At 43.2% G+C, this 19,767-nt stretch overlaps 1 protein-coding gene and 1 long non-coding RNA gene across 3 annotated transcripts; one reads left to right on the forward strand and one right to left on the reverse strand.

Annotated features, from left to right (window-relative positions):
• Positions 1-3,786: 3,786 nt before the first annotated feature.
• pik3ap1 (phosphoinositide-3-kinase adaptor protein 1) lies at positions 3,787-15,940 on the reverse strand. Of its 2 annotated transcripts, XM_030105970.1 has the most exons (17): positions 15,719-15,940; positions 14,535-14,960; positions 13,450-13,655; positions 13,165-13,306; positions 12,925-13,067; positions 12,720-12,852; positions 12,374-12,570; positions 12,102-12,279; positions 11,954-12,016; positions 11,654-11,878; positions 11,493-11,549; positions 10,133-10,326; positions 9,964-10,036; positions 9,702-9,869; positions 8,841-8,911; positions 5,665-5,759; positions 3,787-4,099 (listed from the first exon to the last, which is right to left on the reverse strand). In XM_030105970.1, exons 1-17 carry the CDS (start codon positions 15,747-15,749, stop codon positions 3,985-3,987), a joined length of 2,517 nt encoding a protein of 838 aa, XP_029961830.1. In that variant the 5' UTR covers positions 15,750-15,940; the 3' UTR covers positions 3,787-3,984. The 2 variants fall into 2 exon arrangements, with proteins under 2 accessions (XP_029961830.1, XP_029961829.1); XM_030105969.1 differs by having other exon boundaries at positions 11,654-12,016.
• A 134-nt stretch (positions 15,941-16,074) lies between these two features.
• On the forward strand, positions 16,075-18,919 carry LOC115399720 (uncharacterized). Its single transcript, XR_003932713.1, has 3 exons — positions 16,075-16,175; positions 16,817-16,954; positions 18,178-18,919. It is a non-coding gene; the product is annotated as an uncharacterized LOC115399720 (long non-coding RNA).
• The last annotated feature ends 848 nt before the right edge of the window (positions 18,920-19,767 follow it).

Below are 19,767 nucleotides of genomic sequence, written 5' to 3' on the forward strand. Positions count from 1 at the left end.
TCCACAAGAGTGAGCTTCTTCCTATTAATTCTCTGGCTAAAAATATTCCACCATCCTTTTTCCCTTTCAAATATGCTACAGATGGTTTCAGATATTTGGGGGTGCATATTACAGATTTAATCAATTGTCTCTTCTCCAAAAATTTCAGGCCCCTCTTAGAGAGGTGTAAATTAGACTTTGATAGATGGTCTGGTCTCCCACTATCCCTAGTAGGTCGTGCTAACTTAGTTAAAATGTTTGTTTTACCAAAGTTCCTGTATCTGTTTTCACATATCCCCATCCTTCTTAAAAATAATTTTTTCAAATCACTTGATCAGCTCATTGGTTCTTTTCTATGGGGTAATAAAAATCCACGTATCAAAAGATCAGTGTTACAGCTTCCTAAACATCTTGGTGGTTTAGCGTTGCCCAATCTCTTGCACTACTACTGGTCATGTAATATTCATAAACTTTTGTACTGGATCACCGACACATCAGATGAAGAGCGCCCTGCATGGGTTGATATGGAGTTGGCACCTTCCAAACTTTCTCTTAATTTCCTGGTCTGCTCCCAACTCCGGTTGACTGTCTCCACCTTCACCTCAAACCCAATGGTAACTAACTCTATTAGAATCTGGATTCAAATGAGAAAAAACCTGGGCCTCCACAGGGCCTCAGACCTTTCTCCTGTTTCAAATAATCACCTATTTCGGCCCTCTTGCACTGATTTAAGTGGGGTGACGAGGCCTTGTTTAAAAGTAACAGGAAAAATGCCGGTTTCCAGGGAGGAATTGACAATGTGCGTGACTGCAGGTTTGATTATGGGCAAGATGGTCTGCAGAATGCTGGAGGGTATTGGATCGAGAGGACATGTTGTAGGTTTTGAGCTCAGAAGAAGTCTGGAGACCTCATCTTCGCTCAGAGGAGCATAAATGCAGAGTGAAGGAGCAGCAGTGGGTTTGAGCTGACTGGGCTGGTCAAGCTCAGAGAACTGGTTGCTGATTGCAGCCACTTTTTCAGTGGAAAAGGAGGCAAACATGTCAGGAGTCAGCTCAGTGGACGGCTGAGCAGCTGGAGGAGAAAGCAGGGAGTTGAACGCCATAAACATTTTTCTGGAATCAGAAGCTGCACAGATCTTGTTCTGATAAAAAAGCTTTCTTTGCGGACTGCAGGCGGGAGGTAAAGGAAGCAAGTTTCTGTTTGTATGAGGACAAATCAGCAGATTCTTGGGATTTACGCGACTTTCTTTCTGCTGCCCTGAGTCCAGCTCTTTGTTCTCTCAGAACTTCCCAGAACCATGGTCTTGGTTGTTTTTTCTTGGCTGGTTTCGACACCCGGGGGCAAAGTTTGTCCAAAGAGGACGCCAGAGAGGAACAGAGTATTTCTGTAGCCTCATTAACAGGAAGTGATGAGAAGCGAGAGTGGTCCGGCAGGACAGAGCTCACCTCCTCAGGCAGCTGAGCTGCTGTGAGGGACTTCAGGTTTCTGCGGAAGGAGACCATCTGTGTCGGTGTCTGCCATGGCAGAAAGGCAGCCGCAAATTTTACCAAGAAATGGTCAGATAGGTGTAGTGGAGTAACTGTCACCTCTGCTATGAAGCAGTTACGAGTCAGCAGGAAATGTTCAACACAGTCACAGTCAATCGCTGGTCTCACAGGACTGCCAGGACGCTTGTCATGACAGCCGCTCACCATCAGACCTGCTGGTCTCAGCCTGAACCCGATCATTCTGTCCACAGCCCTTTCATTGTAGCCCAAGTGCAGAGAAGATATGGAGAATGTTCTGCTGATTGCTGCATGGATAAAATGACATATTTTGGCAGATGCAGTGGGATAATGTGGTGGTGACTTCTTCCTCACTGAGAAAATTAGGCTTTTCATAATTGGAGACAATCTCAGTGCTGAGAGATACCGAGATATTGAGAGATTTAATACTGTAACCACTGGCAATTCCGTATTTCCACAGTTAGTGACCAAACTCCTCCTAGATTACGAAAGAATAGATTCTAGAATAGAATCTAGAATAGATTACGAAAGGAGAGGAATTCCCTGTCAAGCAGTATTAACCTGAATTCCAGGGAACACCTGCTGGCTGACCACTGACAGATGCTGGTTGGAGGAAAGGATGCCATCAAACACCAGCGTGTGAGCTGTGAGCACTATGCGGACGGGCTGTCTGTCTGCTGAAGCCGGTATTCTTGTTTCTGCAGACTTGAATTACCCAATTAACACCAAACAAGAGTCAACAGTGGAGAAAAAACTATTTAGCAGAGATTTTTTGCTAAGAAAAAAAAAAAGAAAACATTGATCAAATGATTAATATCTTAATTACAACCACAGAGAGAAGGAAAGAAAAAAAGAAGCATTGAAAATGAAAATGAAAAAAAAAATGATCTCTCTTACAAACATTTTAAAAAAGTAAACATTTAAATGCATCAAACAATGTTGAAGAATCTGCCTTTGATTGGTCTAGTTTACATGATGGAAAAGGAGGAAGAAGAACTTATTTAGTCTGACTCCTTCAGTACTTTTGCATTATTCCTGACTGAAACTTTAAGTTTTGGCTCATTTAAAATCAACCTACATCTGACACATAAAGCAGTGATTGAATTATGACAACAGTGCTTTCATGTGACAGAATATTCATGCAGACATCAATAGTTCTACCATCTTCTGCACTCGTTACACGAACAATTCACCATTTTCCACGAAACAAACAACCCTCACAGTCATTATTAAACACAATAATCCATTCTTGATGCCACTTGACTGGTTTGGAGTTTGACATGTGACATGCATTCAACAAAAGGCCCAGATAAACCTGGAGCACCATCAAGTGACCGGTCGGAGTAGCGCAGCTATCAGCTGGCTGCAGGCCAGTTTAGTGGCACGTGACATCCTTCTCTTTACAAACTTCAGATTTTAAAGGGAAGTTTATGTGCAAAAACACACTCGCTCAAGGTTTACAAGACGTTTTTAATGCTGTGCAATGAGTTCTGTTAAAAAAGATAAATTCTACAAATGTCACTATGTTTTCAGTACTGGTGAATATATTATTATAAGTAGAGTATAATGTAAAAAAAAAAAGTACACTAAGTGCTTTTACAAACTGAAGCAGTGTGAATGTGGCATGGTGTAGCGGTGCTTTACTGCAAGAGGACAAAGTCTTTGATGATTAGTGGAGTTTGCACATTCTCCCTGTGCTTGTGTGGGTTTTCTTTGGCGACTGGCAAGTGTGTGTATCCATGTACTTACAGTACTCATACTGTAAGTTAAAATAAACAGTGGCTGTATGTATACTGAGAGGAGTGGAGCAGATTGGATGGCGAACGGGGGGGGGGGGGGGGGGGTCAAATATGAGGCCCGTGGGCCAAAGTCGGCCCACAGGAGGCTGCAATCTGGCCAAGTAGACCACCAATTTCAAAGAAAATATGTTTGTGAGAATATAGACATTTTCATCATAACATTCAGTCCACTGAAGTTCAAATCAGTCTGGATGTGAGAGAAGAATACTGAAGAAATACTCAGAATAAATACAAGATAAACTGCTATTAAGAAGCAGTGTGGGTGTGTGTGTGCTATGAATGAATGTCTATACATATATGTCGGTGCGTTTACACAGTAAGTGTGTGCAAAGACGCATGGATGCATATGATATGTTTTGTCTCGATTTACACATGTAGAAAATGTCATCATTGTCTTCGTCGTCATCCATGTTACATATTTCTTCTTTACAGTATAACATCCAACACAGCCTACTTACTGTCTAGATTTGTTCAGCATTTATATACACAGTCAGTCACACGTGCACTGTTAAACACAGTAGCTCACATTTAATAAAACTATTTAATAATGTGAGGTTTAATTAAAAAAAACAAACAATATAAAATTATTTCTCAGCTCTTGTTCTGGTCTGATGGTTTCAAACATTCTTGTTCGTCATTTTCTGTAGAAAATCATTCGAGGCTTCCTTGATTAAAACCCGCGGAAGTCAGCCTCGCTGCGATCACCGCAGGCGGCGAGGCACCGGCGGTGGCGAGTCGGTGTGTCTGGGGGAGGGTCTCTGAGGGAGCGCTCGCTGTGGGCAGGATATGTAGCGCTCGTGAGCCAATTCTGGCACCCTGCAAGAGACACAACGATCACTGAGCAGTCTGCCGCAGGAGGAAACGCACACAGACACACACACCTTCCTGTTATCAGGTGATCTGCACACTCGAAATCAAAACAAGGTCAAGTCAGTGAAAACCAGAGCTAAACACATGCACGGTTCTGCCACACAAGTCAAACCAAATGCAGCTTTTCAGGTGTTTTTTAACTTCCTCCTTCAATATAAGTACATTTTAAATGTGTCTGTTGTGAGACTTCTCGATCTTCAGTATGATGAACTCTTTAAAGTTACCGTAACACTTTTCCTGCTGTAGATACAAATTATGTGTCATTACTGTCCAGTTGTGTTTGTAGAACTTTTTTATCTAACAGATTTGCACATTACTTACAAGTTTCAGATGAAAGATTTTACAAAATTAATGGGTAACCACATTTTCATTTTACTTAAATAAATTCATTAAAAGGATCAGTTTTGCCACTTGCTTCTTCATGTCATGACTTAAAAAAAATGAGTCAGTTTACATGTCGATGGCTCCGATGAAAACTCATCCGTTTTGTTCTGAAAACAAAGTCACTGAAACGGCATAAATGCTGAAAATGTTGTGTTCTTGTTGGGCTTAAAAACAGAAATAGAATTTCTGCACTTATATTAGACACTGTTAAGCCGCTTACACATTACTATCTAAAATTACTTATTTAACTTGCATCTTATCTTATTTGAAATTGAACTTTATTTCCATTTATTCATTGTGGAGCAATACCTAAAGGCATTTTCTTCTCGAAAGAAGGATGAAATAATTAAAATTAGGTCGAAAAACAGCAGAATCCTAAACTGTAAACTCAAAAATACAGCACGTTTCAGAGCCACTGTATGAAACTTCAGAAGCTGCGTTATCCTCATTTTAAAACCTAAATGTGTGTTTTGTGTCTCCAGGTGAATTTGATTTGGTGGAAAGTCACAGAAATGTCTCTTGACAAACAATCCAAAAAAGGAAAAACAACATTTAGATCCAGATTTTCACGTTAAGGTCAACGGCCATACATGTTAAAAACGTGCAACTTTATCGACTAATTTCCTCATTATTAATAAACAGAATGAGGAAATGTATTGAATGTAAATATAGTGTATAAAATGAAGACTTGTCATGCACAGCGGTAGGCAGTAACATAAGGTACAGAGGGCTGCATCCAGCAGCAGAAGTCGCTGTAGCTGTAGAAGCTGGAGAAACCAGCTTCCACACTGCAGATGGACTTTCACCTTGACCACTTTGACCACGCTGAAACCCCCTTTGACCCAGTCTTTCACGTTTTCAACCTCATGTCGGAGATATATATGCGCACCGAGTAAGCCTGTCACTTTCTCACGCTGGCTTCCTCTAAAGGAAGCAGCTGTGAATCAGTAGCACAGAAACATTTCCTCTTTCTTTCTTTTTTTTCTCTTAATCAGTCGCCATGTTTCTGTGTCATTTCACAGTTAAAATAATGAATGAATTACAGTTGCACTGAAATACATCAGATCACACCGTGCTGTGTTTGCAGGGGGAACCAGCAGTCTGGACCAGCTGGTCTGCAGTCTGACCTTTCGGGGATCCGTGGAGGGATTCTGGGAGGAAGGTCGAAAGCATCAGAAGGTCGTGGAGGTCGCAGCGGATTGGAAAGACTTTCTACATTGTCCTGAAAAAATGAACAAATATGTATGTGTTGACAAATCAAATCTTTAATTTAATAATTACAAAATGTTCAGTCAAGACAATAGGTTGGAAAAATATGCACATGATTAACTTTCACTGAAAATGCCTGCGAATGAAGTTCATGAATGTGGAAATACTGACTTCTTCAGTCAAGAAAAGTAAAACAAAAAAAAAAAAAAAAAAAAAGAACTCAACTCCACTTTATTCTAAAACACTGTTAAAACAACTACAGTTGGAACAAAGTGCTGAACACAGTCATAAAACATAAAGCTGAAGATAAAATACCACAAGAGCAAGGAAGACAATAAATGAGATTAATAAAACAGTTAAATCAGGAGCAGAGTGTCAGGCTGAGTTAAAAGCCAAGGAATAAAAATGTTTTTTAAAAATGGACGGTGAGGAGGCCTGTCTGACGCGCAGTGGACGCTCATTCCCCCATCGAGGGCTCTGTCCCGTCTGAGCCTGAGATTTACAAACAAATAAAAGAATCATAAAATGAACCGTAAAGTGTGTTACGGTAACCCAGCTGAGAGGTGATAAAGGCAACGATTACTGTCTCGAAGTGCTCGCGTGTAAGAACAGGCTTCACCTTTCACCTTCCTGAGAGGGAAGAAGCTGGACTGAAGCTCTGCACCTATCTGAGAACCGAATTGGAAATCTCTGAACTGAGTTTGTCTTACATGACAGCATTTCAACTGAAAACACGTCGCTTTCCTCCTGTCGTTTCAGAGAAGTTTCAAGTACGACGACGGAATATGATGTAGTTTTCATGTTGGGCCACTAGTGGGTGCTGCTGTTTGTTTGTTTTGTCACAGACACACGGACAGACTATGATGTTATTGAAGTTATTGTTATTGCAGGTGACTCTACACTTCAGTAACATTAATGTAGATCCTACTCCGACAAACTGTTTGTAAAAGATTTAAGTTCAGATTTTCTTTTTCATCCCATGACCCTGATTAAATCCTCTGATGGGCCCATGGGCCTTATGTTTGACCCGCCAGATAAAAGATCTCTTCCCTTTCAGAGGAATGCGTCGGACGTTTCATCTAAATAAGGCCGAGGACTGAGAATGCGGCGTTTCTGTGGTCACTGCAGTCCAGTTCACTCTCGGCCATGTGGCCGGTTCCCCCCGTCACCAGCGTCACGTTCAGACTCTCTTTCCTCTGGAGGCCAGTCACGCTCTCGTATCTGTTCCCTCTTCTCACCGTGAGCTCCGTATTGATCCTTTATACCGCTGTCATGTCTGCATTGCTCTTACAAACACACAAACTAGTTTACCTATGAACAACACGACGATCAACTTGAAACTAACCCACTGTCACTGTATTTAGACAGATTTTCTGTTGTGTGTAGTTGAGTATTTTTAATTTCTTGATGACTTTTCTGTTCTTCTCTACATTTGAATTAATTTATCTGTACTTTACCCACCTGGCTTTCTTTAAATTGGCTGCTTACTTGTTTCAGTCTCTTTGAAGATGACTTAAGGGTTGCTGAATAAGCTGAACAGGTATTTTTATTATTATAATTCTTATTATTTTTTTTCTTTTTTACCAAAGTCTTTGTTTCCACACAAATATTTGTATTATCTACGAAGCTTTCTATCTTGTGTCCATGGTTAAATGTTCATCACCTTCATCTGTTGATCGGGAGCTTGAGAATGCGTATTACACCTGTTTTAATTCACCTGCAGTGATAACCAGTCACTTTCAGGAGTGATATTCAGACAGCAACGTTTCAAGAGAAAACACATCGTTTTTGTGCTTCGTTTCAGAAAAGTTTTGCGTTTATAAGGCAAAACAATTTCCACAGCAACGGCAGATACACTGACAATGATGTAGTTTCCATGTAGTCCACTAGTGGGGGCTGTTGTTGTAATGAAACCACAGACATGCAGCAGAGAACATTAGCAATGGGAATATGGACAGACTGCCAAGTGGAAATGATATGACGGTGATTCCCGGTCCCAGGAGCATGTTAACACTCTGGAGGCCTTGTTTATTACGTTATCTTGTTTATTACTTGTTTATTTCTTATTGTTTATTACTATTTACTGCGGCCGTGGTGCGCAGTAGCAGAGCTTCCGACATCTACAGTGTTTTCCAAAAGTTCCGTTGTCCTCCATTTCCATGGAGATGGAATGTGAGGGTCTTTAAGAAGTTCTGTTTTCTGTTGCTCCGAGCACAATTTCATGTAAATGGAAACCCAAATCATAACAAACACTTTGTGTTTTCACTTGAGACGGTTGTCGATCAAACAGGATTTAGAACAGCACCTGAAAATAACCTGATAAAAATGCCTTTTTGTTCATTTCTGTTATTCTTCCTCGTTTTCTCTCGCGGCTGCAGTGCGACTCCTTCCTGTGAAGCACATTTCATTCTACCAACTTTTGTAGAAAGTCCTTATTATTAATTGCAAACGATTGACTTGTTTCCTGATCCGTGACAAATAATTGTCTGAAAATTAGTTTCAAGCGAGAATCACATCCATTTTTCTTCCTCTAAAGTAGTGTTTTAAATGACTCGATCATGTTTTGTTTAATTCCTTCCCCTGCCATCGTGATGACGAAGGAGCCTGGCCCCATCCCCCATCTGCACAAAAGCAAAATATAAAATAGAGCAACGAAATATGAGAACATGAGTGAGAGATGTATTCTGGGTAAGTGGGCTGTTGCTGGACATGTCAGATGTACAGATATTAAAAGATGAGCGGGGTTTTAGTCAGAGTGTGGGCAGTGAAACTCACCATTACACACAATCACCTTGAAGGTGACTGATGATGAAAAACTGACTGATGATTTCCAAAGAAACCTTTGACTCTTGCAGCTATCAAGTAGATCTGAGTGTTTCAGGAAGTAAAATAATACTCTGTCAGGTGTTGTTAGCCCACGGCTATAAGGTTAAGTTTCAGTTTGGTATTTAGAGGGGGGAAAAAAGCAGAAATAAAGCTTCCATGAGTGGTTTCAGTCTCTATTTCTGATCTAAAAGCATTTAAGTGTGAGTGAAGACGACTGTTTCAACGCGCCTTGACGATGGAAAAGCACCTTTGGCTAAATTAGGTTTACCTCAAACTCTGGCTCGGTCCCGCTGCTGTAGCTGAAGGTGCTGTGAGTGCTGAGCCTGTTGCTCTCACTGCCTGCAGCGCAGAGACGGAAAAGAAATGGGTCAGTGAGGCAGGAGAACATGTGACTTCAGCTCAAACGTTGTGGTGAACCGTGTCTGAAGACCATTTAACCAAATGTAGGTGAAGATATCTGCTGAAATACGACTACAAAGCCGTTACAGTCCTGCAGTGTAAAGTTCAGCCTGAGGTTCAGCAAAGCAGACTGAAGACAAAACACACTAATGCCCAAGTTAACACACTTTCACTTCAACATCGACACACTGACAGAGTGCATCAGTACGTGAAGAACAGTTTATCAATCTAATTTTAGAATCCAACAAAGAACTACTGCTTGGTTTGAGGCAAAGCATGTGTGCCGTGATAGATTGAGAGAGCATCTACAAGGCTTCTCTCCAGGAAAAACAGCTGGTTTGAACCAATCAACATCACAAGTCTTTTTGTTTTTTTGTTGTTTTTTTTACCCACACAAAAAAAAAAAAAATCAGAGAGGTTTTGTAAACTCTTACTTGGAACAACATAGATCACAGTCTTTTGACACAACTTAACCAAAAACATGTGAAATGGTTTCAGGAAGAACGTTAACAGAGAGTTCATGAAAACTCAAGCTCAGTGCCTCCTCGGTGCTTTCTGCAGGCAGAAAGCTCCTAACTCCCTTAAATCAATGGTGTATGAACCAATTTACCTTTTCTTGATCACACATAGAATTTGCAGACAGACAAAGAGGAGAATCAGGAGAAGAATCTTTCTGCTCTTCATCCCGATATGACAGATCAGAGACAATCCTGGAGGCGCCGGGACTCACTGGATGTGCTGGACGTGCTCCCTGTCTTCCAGTTGCCTCTCTGGATAGCCTGAGAGGCTGCAGGAGGCGGAGCCACCATCCTGGGCGCCGGCTCATACACCCCGCTCTCCCCCGCCACGTTGGAGCTCCAGTACATGCTCCTCGGCAGCGGAGCGCTGATCTCGTAATCTAAAGAAGGGAACGTGATCGACAAGTGAGCGCCGCACTTCAGCCCCCCAATAATCACATGTAAACAAAGTATTAGAGTAAAAAATGATTGTACCAAGTTCTTTTCCTTCCTTCTCTCTCTCTTTGTGTCGTCTAGTGATGCTGTCTCTTAGTTTCTTCAGATTTTCCTTTAAAAAAAAAAAAAAACAGGGAGAGTGTAAACAAAGGGGAAGGATTTACGACTGGGTTTCCAGTAGATCACAAAGCTGGTGTCATCCGTCCACCTGCTGATAGCGTATCGAGTTGGTCCTCCGCTCATGGTCGAACTGCCACTCCTTAAACTCTTGGACAGCCTCGTTCACAGTTATTTCCCCGACTTTCACCCTCTCCTGCAGGGAGATGAGCTGCCTCTGACCCGGGGTCTTCATTCCGGCGTACGGGTCGTAAGTAGACGCCGGGGGCTCCACCACAGGCCGAGCTGGAGAGGGGGGGGGGGGGAATAAAGTTTTAAGATCAAAGTCTTCTTTTTAAAGAATGTGGCCGTTTTGGAGACAGAACTGAGCTCAGTGTTTCTATTAAATTCCTCGCTGTCATGTGAATGTGTGTTCTGGCTTCATGTTCTCAGACCAGACAAGACCTTTGACTACAATGCGAACCGTTTTTAACCAGGACGGCGTTGAGAGAGCGAGAGTCAGAGACCTTTCTTTCACACATTAAAACCACAGCAGGTCGCAGACAACTGAATTATTACAGATAAGAAGCAAAGTCACAGGAAGCATGCTGCAGTTAAACAGCCCCCTTTTCTCTTCATCTCGACTGACCTCTTCACACTCACTCAGCTGCTTCACAGCTTCTTCAGGAGCGTTTCTGGTCAACAGACACCATTTACAAGAAGTCACGCCTCATTGTACAGTTTAAGAAACCCTGTTTCTGGATAATCTGACTTATTAGGAAGCTTAATAATATTATCGTAGTTATTTTATGACAGTGGATGAACTGTCCAGGTAGTGGTTAGCATATTCATTTTGACCCAGAAAAAAACTTAAAAGTGGTTAGGTAGATTTCTTTAATAACAAAGATGAAGCATGCTGCAAATATGGCAAAAACATTCATCTAATTTAATAAAATATAGGACAGAAAACTAATTCGGACGGATTTCAGATCAGAAAGACTTTGACCTGACAACAAAACTGAAACAAAAATTTATAAACAAACTGAGCTTTTCTTCTGACTCAAATCTTCTGTTGTGTTTGTGTTGTGTTTTAAGTTTAGGTTGACGTGGCTCATGTTAGTTTAAACCCTGACGTGTGTCTTTCCCATGTCCCATCGCTCAGGTTTGGTCATCTTGTTCTTGTCGTGTTCGCCGTTTCATGCCTATGACGTCTGGGAGTTTGCACTCGCACACGTTTCTTCGCTTCCTGCGTCGCCTCCACGGACGGGAACTGAAAAGCGGCTTCAGCTGAGAATCGGTTCCCGGTGTTTCAATTCCTTCCAATCGCTTGACGACTCCATAAATGACTCCCTTAACGACTCCCGTGGGCGTGAACGACGACGCCACACACGTTGAGTCAAACGATGGCAGAAGCCAGATCCACAAAGCATCTGAACAACAAAACTAATGAGTCTGTATGAACGGAGCTGTACCTGCAGGATATCCCTGGTCCTTCAAACGACTCGCTGATGAATCCGAACTTGAAAATACTGTCGAAACATGAAGTTCACACAGAACAGTCAGAACACACACTACGCTATAAAGTATGTGAATCAAAGAGATAAGTGAGAGTAATGGAATGCCTCTCGTCCACCTCTGGAGATGTAGTTGATAGCCTGCTCTTGCTGGGGCGCTCGCTCCGGTCGGGGTATGGGGGCCGGAGGTCGGTTCAGGATGACGGGGTTGTAGGAGCTGTCGGGGTCCACGGTGTCATAGATGTCCTCTGGACACAGGTTGTAGGGATCCTCCTCCTCTTCTTCAGCTTCATCCACTTTCTCATCGTCACCTTTTTCCTTTTTCTCAGCGTCATGCGGTTTACCTGCATGCAGTGCGTTGCTCAGACTGAGTCCCGCAGTGTGAGACGTCATGGGATCAAGATGGTGGAGACTTTTACCTTGAAAGAACTTGATCAGCATGGCTTCCTCTGGGTTCTCATCCACTGCATTCATCACCTCATCTGCACGTAAACACAGCAGCTGCAGCGTGAACGCCGATCCATTTCACATCATTTATCAAGATCAATAAATATGTTTTAGCCTCACATAGGTCCTCCGCACACTCCGGGTCGATCCCCAGCATCGACTCATAAATATCCTCGGAGGCGGTGGAGTACTTCATGATGATATCCTGAGAGGCGGCCGACATGAACTCGTAGACCTCTGCGCCTTCGTCGGTGTTGATGGTGTCCTCGAGGTGAGACTTCAGCATGTCCGCCGTCTCCTGCGGGCGTTTACACACAAAACTCCACTGTCAAACTCTTCCAGGAAGCATTTGAGGGGAAACAAAAAAAACAAACAAAAAAAAAAAGACTCACGACAAATTCGTCCATGAACTGTCTGAGGTCCGTGAAGCCGCTCTTCTCTGCCAGGGTGTTTGGGTAGTCGCCATGCTTGTTCATCACACTGTAAGCCTGCAGAGCCCCGGGACAGCGCAGCAGAGTGGTGGTGAGCTTCTTCAGGCCGTACTTGGCAGCAAAGTGCAGCAAAGTGGGAAGCTCCTCAGTGCGCTGATCTGAAGCACCAAGAAAAAGAGAAACACTCTTTTCCATGTTTGCATGTTGACTCCTAAACACCGCTGATGATTTGGTCGTTTCCACAGTACTAATGACAAAATAAGGAATTTACAGCTGAATCAGCCGACGGAGGAAAGACTTTACTCACACGACGACATGTTGTCTTCTTCTATCTGTTTGACTCCAAACAGCTGAAGACTAGTTGCAGGCAACCTGGACTTTAATGAGTCTGTCAGCATGTTGTCCAGCGTTTCGGTCGCATTCGACGTCAAATTGAAGGCCTTTAAGAAATAACACACAAGTTAAAACAATCAAACTGGCAATTAAACTCACAACACGGCCTGAGGGCTCACCTGGCAGATGAAGCTAATGGGATCAGAGGCATTTTCCAGACACCGGCTGACTTCCCCCATGTTGGTGTAGTAGGTTACAGGCTTCAGGCCGACTCGCGACTGGCCTGCGAGCAAAGTCAGCGATGCTAATCCCGCAGGCATATCTAAAGGGAAACAACACTCAGGTTGGCTGCGATTCAAGGTTCAGATAATGGGCGTTTCAGACAGCTCAAGGTCACAGGACCTCCTGTAAATACTTGCCAGGTGCAGTAACACTGAGGGTGTACTCGTTCTCCACACAGCCTGAGACCCGTTTGGTGGATTTTTCAGACGTGAACTCCACCTCTGGTGCGCATTGATCGTCTAGTTTGTGTTTGAAAACGACATAAAGTGTCTCTTGTGCCTTGGTTGGAAAGGAAAACGCAAGGAAACGTCAGGTTAGTATACGTTTTGTGGTCGAAAAGAGCAGCACCTCTACTGTACGAGAGTCCTTCCTCTCAGTTTGAACACACAGCGGTGTGAATGTCTCGACTGTCTCAGTCTTACCCCGCACAGGACTCTGTTAGGCTGAACGGTGAGGCAGGTGAGCTGCGTGCCCGCCGTGATTTCGTCGCTCGCAGTCTCTTTCTCCCTGAAGATGGCCCGCTGCTGCTGTCCTGACGCCACTTCCTGCGTTTCATCAGTTTGATTTGAGGAGGCAGCGGAGATGTTCGACGCTGCTTTGCTCTTACACTCGTCCTTCGCTTGTCTGCCTTTTAGAAAATAAACAAGGAACTGGTTATTTCCACTTGAATACAAACAAAAAAAAACTTTCACTACTCATCCTACATGAATTCTCTTGATTTATCTCACAACTCGGAGAGGACCCTGGGTTCTATTTCTAACTTTGACAGCTTTGGCTTCGTGAGCTTCATTTTGAGATTATAAACTTCTGCAATTCATTTAGTAATCCTACATGAAACAGTCATCACGGAGATGATATCGGGGGGAAAAACCACCGCTTATCTGGATTATCTGAATGAAACACGATGCAGTCTCTGCCTCTGAAGAATGCTTTGGATTTAACTGTTAACTTTGGCCACAGTATTTCTAATAAGCACTTTCAGTTTAGCCTGAACTTCCAGTCAGGTAGCTCAGAGGTGGATGAAAGCAAACATCACCGAAACATTTAAACATTAACCGCTGGACTGGGTTTTATTGTGGGATCATAAGAGAATGAGCCTGGGACAGCTCGCTGAAGTGTTTTACATCGCCATTCTCGAAGCGGTAAAGTTTGTTTTACAGGGGTTTCCTGCTGAGCCCACACTCTTTCAATTGCAAAAATACATCTCTTGATGGGAAGGCCTCATTTGCACATTTCTGATTTGCACATTTAAGGCTTAACGTAGCAGAAAGTTATTGCACTACTGATCAACCAAAAGGGTTTTTGAGGATACAGAATACTTTGCACCTCGTAAACATTCCAAGTAGTTTTCAACATGTTTCTGTCGTCACAAGCTGAAGTTGTGTTTGCTAGTTTCGAGCAGATTGACGGATTATTTGTTTGAACTTTTAGTTTGCTCCCTTTTCTGTCAACGGCGGTCTGCAATGCACAGACAGGCAACAAGGAAAAGCTGTAAAATGCTGCGTACTGTCAGTGACCGATTCCAGTATGGTGGAAACGTAAACAGCTGGCTCATCTTCGGCATAGATTTTCCTCCAGCTGGACCAGTCTCTGAAGCTCCCCGGGGAGACGTCGGCCTCCGACACGCCGCACAGCAGCGCCACCACCCTGTGTGGAGGATGGAGGAGTTCCTGAAGCGCTGTCTGCAGTTGGGGGTCGGCCGCCAGGTCCAGCAACACCCCTGTGAGCAGCAGCACGATGCACTTGCAGCTTTGGAAGGATTCAAGGTTATATCCGAGGGGCTGATCGTCCGGGCTGACCGCGTACGGTACAACTAAATATTCGCATAACTTCAGAGAAGACTTTAAGATCTGCTGCAGATACGTCGCCCATTCCTGCGCCTCTGCAGTGTGCAGGATCAACAGCTCGCACTTGGAGATGGCTTCTGGATTTACTGAAACACAGAATACAGAGCAGTGTCATCCACAGGCGTTTCATTCAGTTCAGTCTTTAAAGCTCGGGCCTCACCACATGAAATAAAGCCCAAAAATCACACTAATGACATGAGACCGGAGACGCTAGGCGCGGGTTTCCATGTCGCGGCAGGTAGTGTTTGTGGTGGAAAGGCTCCACAACACACCGGCTCTGCGGCCGTGGAATGTCAAGGTGACTGCGAATAATGTCCGATCTGTTTGGAATTTCAGCGCCGAGCCAACAAGGACTTGTGCAAACAGCGCACTGTGTCAACACTGGTCAGAGTAATTTTGTTTGACTCATTACAGTGTTTAATCGGGTCAAGTTCACCTCTGTACACGCTAACTGGGAAGGGACCCCAACACCGGTGTTCACCTTCATCACAGTTCCCACTAATGACAGGCCGCCGAGACTCGCCATCTGCTCGGTAATAAACCCACAGAGGCAATTTTAATGTGTGGGAAATCCTAAATGAACACAGTAATTTACTTATACCGGATGGATAACATGCTAGCTTCCTCTTTTTCTAAATGCAGAAAACTATTCTCTGTGAAAGTTGAATTAAAATCTAATTAATAGCAAGAAAGAAAAACAGGAAGGAAATACGGTATAAAAGAAGAATCTATATTCTTACAAAAGGGAAAAGCTGTAAAAAGTAAATCAAGATATCTTTATCTTAATGAAACCTCCAAAAACCAAACCAGCTAAAGTAACGGAGAGCTGATGCGTCACATCTACCTGATGAAGTGCTTGAGACAGGTGCCTCCATGGCTGTGAATCCTCCAAAACGCACCAGATCACCCAGCCAGAAGCATCATTTGGCCCCAAAAGTCCCCCTCGGTCGCGGTACAGTATGCTGAGGCTCCTTCTCTGGTCAGCTGAGACGACGCGAGCCTGAAGCAGACACGGCCCTTTGCTGCTGTATTAATAGCAACACTCAGTTTCCTGATTTTGGTGACTCTGCTCCACTTCCTGAAACAGTTGAAGAAGTGAGAGAATGCAACACAGAGGTGTCAGAGTGTGCAACGCCACTCCTTTTCTTCATCGGCCGCTTGCGGGGTTGGGGGGGGGGGGGGGAGTGTTGGTTAATGAAACTGAGATCAAAACCAAGGAATGATTTATAGTGTGTTGAAGTTTGAGCCCTGCAGACACAAACAACAGAGGGAAGATTAACACTGAGACTCTGGACTCTCTGGTAAAAACAGTGCCCACACACACACACACACACACACACACACACACGTATAAATATTCACCTGTTGAGTTCTTCCTTTTTCTAACTTCCTTAACACGGTGCGGTGGCTCTGGAGAGCTTTGTAGTCTGACCGATACTGAAAGAACGGGGCTGAAATAAATCAGCATGCTTATCTACAATCAGTAACAATGCAGCCCGCACCGAACGACCTCACACACTGTTTTAATGCGCACAAGTGTCAACGTTCAAAGGAACACAGGCTGAGTCCGAGCGTGCAGACACACTGTTTCTGCACACACCCATCCATCTCCTGCACCTCCTTCTCGTTCTTAGGGGAGCAGGTTTTGGTAATCCCAGCCAGCACAGCAAATTGTTGTAGTTTCCAGCGTGTTGTGTAATCTGAAACAACCGACCAAATCTTGTGATACACTGAATCATGTTCTGCGTACAGTAACAGCTACACACACACACACACACACACACACACACACACACACCACACACACGAGCAGCTGCGCGCTGCATCAGCTACATGACAAATGAATGAGTCTGCAGAGTGAATGAGTCACGCCTTTAACGCAACTCTTACTCAGTAAGTGAAGTTCTGCATTGTGGAAATCCAAGAACTTCTCCACGGACAGGATGCGCCAACGGCACTGCAGGGACGTGACCACTAGAGGGCAGCAGACACTCACAGCAGCCGGCTGTGCGGGAACTACCTGACAGGAGCAGACACACTGCAAGGTGCACTGGAGCAGGAACTGAAGATACGTGGAAAGGTATTTATTATTCCTTCATATACAATTAAACTGTGGTGCTATAAGACGAGGCAGACCTTTCTCCCCAGTTTATTAGAAATAAGGAGGATTGAAGCCACATCAACAGAGGGAGAGTACTTCAAATGATGGAAGTTATGTAAGCTCAAAGGATGAGTCCTCCTTCAGGTGGACGGATTTTGAAAACACTGCCTTTGTTCGATCTTTACAAATATACACCACTGAAGAAAGAACTCTCAGTATTTTTGAGTATTTTTTAATTATGTAATCTTCCCCACGAAAACATATTTGCAGCTTGTCTTGTACATTACTACTTTTCATTTCGGAGTTCATCCTCAATTGGAATAAACAGTCAAATGTACAGATGCGTATTTTTAAATTCCTGCTACATGTCTGTATTTGCATGCAGAACAGATATAGTGCTGTTTCTACTGACTGTTGTTTCTCTGATAAAATTGAATCAGAACAGATCATTAAGATTAAATTAGATTAAATGCAATAAGATACCCAACAATTAAAAACGATGAAGAAATTAACCAAAACTTTTTCCCTCGTACTTTTTAACAAAAATACTTTTACCCACAACAGAGTACAATGAACATATCATTATAGTCATACATGAGTCCAAATTTTATGTAGTTTATTCATCTTTAAATACTTTTCTGTAGTCTTGCAAATTCTATTTTAGGGCAGGAAAAAGTTTGGAGTTGATGTATTTGTATGAGGTGAAGCAGTAAAGATCAGAGGTCAAAGTGCCACAGGGATGAACTTCAACATTATTAGGAAATAGAAGAAAATAAGATAATCTTCAGTCTTCAGTCAGATAGACAGAAACGGTCATTTACTTCTACAGGGAACTATCATAGATGTCTTTGGATTGAGGAAGAAAGTCAAAACTCTCTGGAGAAACAGTGAGAACATGCAAGCTCAGGCTAATAAGGTGGCTGTGAAGCAACACTCCCACTGTCCCTGAGTTCCACCTTCAGTCTCACTAGTTTAGAGGTTTAAAATGTGTTTTATTCTCAGCTTTGGTGGTGTGAATGTGAACTACATCATGTTGACACTGCAGAGCACCGAAGGAGTAAAATACATCTGATCCCTTCTGAAGCAAAAAACAAAAAAAGAACTTTTGCTGAGATGGATGGAAAGTTCCTCCTCCTGCCCTCCGTCTGACACCATGCTAAAGAGACTGCAGAGACACAATTAGCTTTTCCACACCGCTACAGGATCACCTGAGAGCCTGAGCCGACTGGAACACACAGCGGCCCTGAGCGATGGAGGATGAGGACCGACGAGTCCGATCGGCAGGCCGACCTGGAGGAGCTTTCCCTAAAAAACACCACGCTGTGAAGTCTGGTGTCAGACGACCTCACCCAGCTTCCAGAAGCTCGTCAAACCCGAGCCGGCGCGCCGCGCTTGCGGTTCCCTGGTTAGAAGTGTACGGTTTGTCTTGGCGTGGGGAAACGCGCGGCCCTCAGTTTTGAGTTTCTTTAATTGCACTGATACAACAATCCTAGCAGGAAAGTCCTTTCACATGTCTGACTGTGAATTGCAGCCATAAAATCAATTTACTCGGCTTCGCCTTCCTCCAATAACGCAATTACTTCTGTTTCTGCCTTGACCCCCTCCTTACGAGGCCGACCTCGTAATGGCCGCGGCAAAAGTTCACCCTCTGACTTCTGAAGCCGCCTGTGAACAGCAGGGTGATCCATGACCCCTCTTTAAGTACAATTTCCTGTAGAAAAAGAATCTCCTAATTTCTTCTAAATCTGCCATTAGCTACCATAAGCATGACCGGCCTGTTACCTTTTGTTTGGGCTCCCTTGAAACCACTATCTATTAGGTGGCTCAAATCAAATCCCCGCAGCCTGAGTTTAATAAGAGAATATTTGTGCTCCTATATTTTAACCTTGTTATCCAATATCCGGTGTGTTTTTTCGGAGGTGGGTGTGTGTTTAGCGCGCAGAGCGAGCCACTCTGCTGGAGTCGCATCGCATCACAGCGGAGAGCTGACATCCTGCTGAAGTTCAGCGCCGCGGCGCTCTGATACTCTGCTCGTCGTCGCTCTGGATTAGTCCGCGGCTGCCCGCGCCAGCCATTACAAAGCTTAATGTGCAGCTCAATATAAGCTCGCTTGATTATGTTTGGCTTCTTTTTTTACTGGAACATTTTTGCTTTTTTTTTTTTTTCCTGTGTGTATGTGTAAATATTTAATCCTGGGAAAGAAATTATAGTTTGACAACTTTCCTGAGTGAAGTCATTTTGTTCTCAAAGTCTTTAAATCTCTCATGTAACTGACGACAATTATTACTGAAGGGGAGAGAATTTTTTTAAATTTAATTTTATCAACATCTACATCAGATATGAGCCAATCTGCCCCCCCCCCCCCAAAAAAAAGGAGTAAATCAACTAGACGATCATTTTAATCATATCTGAACCTGATAACAATTCTAGCTACTCTGAATTTACTGTCTGATTAAATGTGTCATGAAGGGGTGAAAAATATCAAATGCACGAATGACGTTTTAAGGAAGCATATAAGAAATATACAATTGATTTTATTAACTTAGTAATCATAATACGTACAAATAAGTTTATAATAAGTGTTCAGTCTCACTCTTTTCTAAGTTGCCTGATCTACAGAAAGCATAAAATTTTCACTGACAAGAAGAAAAAATTAAAGAAGAATAATTATGAATGCCTACAATAACACAAAAAACCAACACATTAACTTACTCACAAACATTTTAACAACTCATTTAATGTAAGACGGAGAATTCTCCCACTATTCAACTCTGTAGTACATGTTCTACAAA

This window comes from Salarias fasciatus, chromosome 13, assembly GCF_902148845.1.
Source record: "Salarias fasciatus chromosome 13, fSalaFa1.1, whole genome shotgun sequence".
Lineage (NCBI taxonomy): Eukaryota > Metazoa > Chordata > Actinopteri > Blenniiformes > Blenniidae > Salarias > Salarias fasciatus.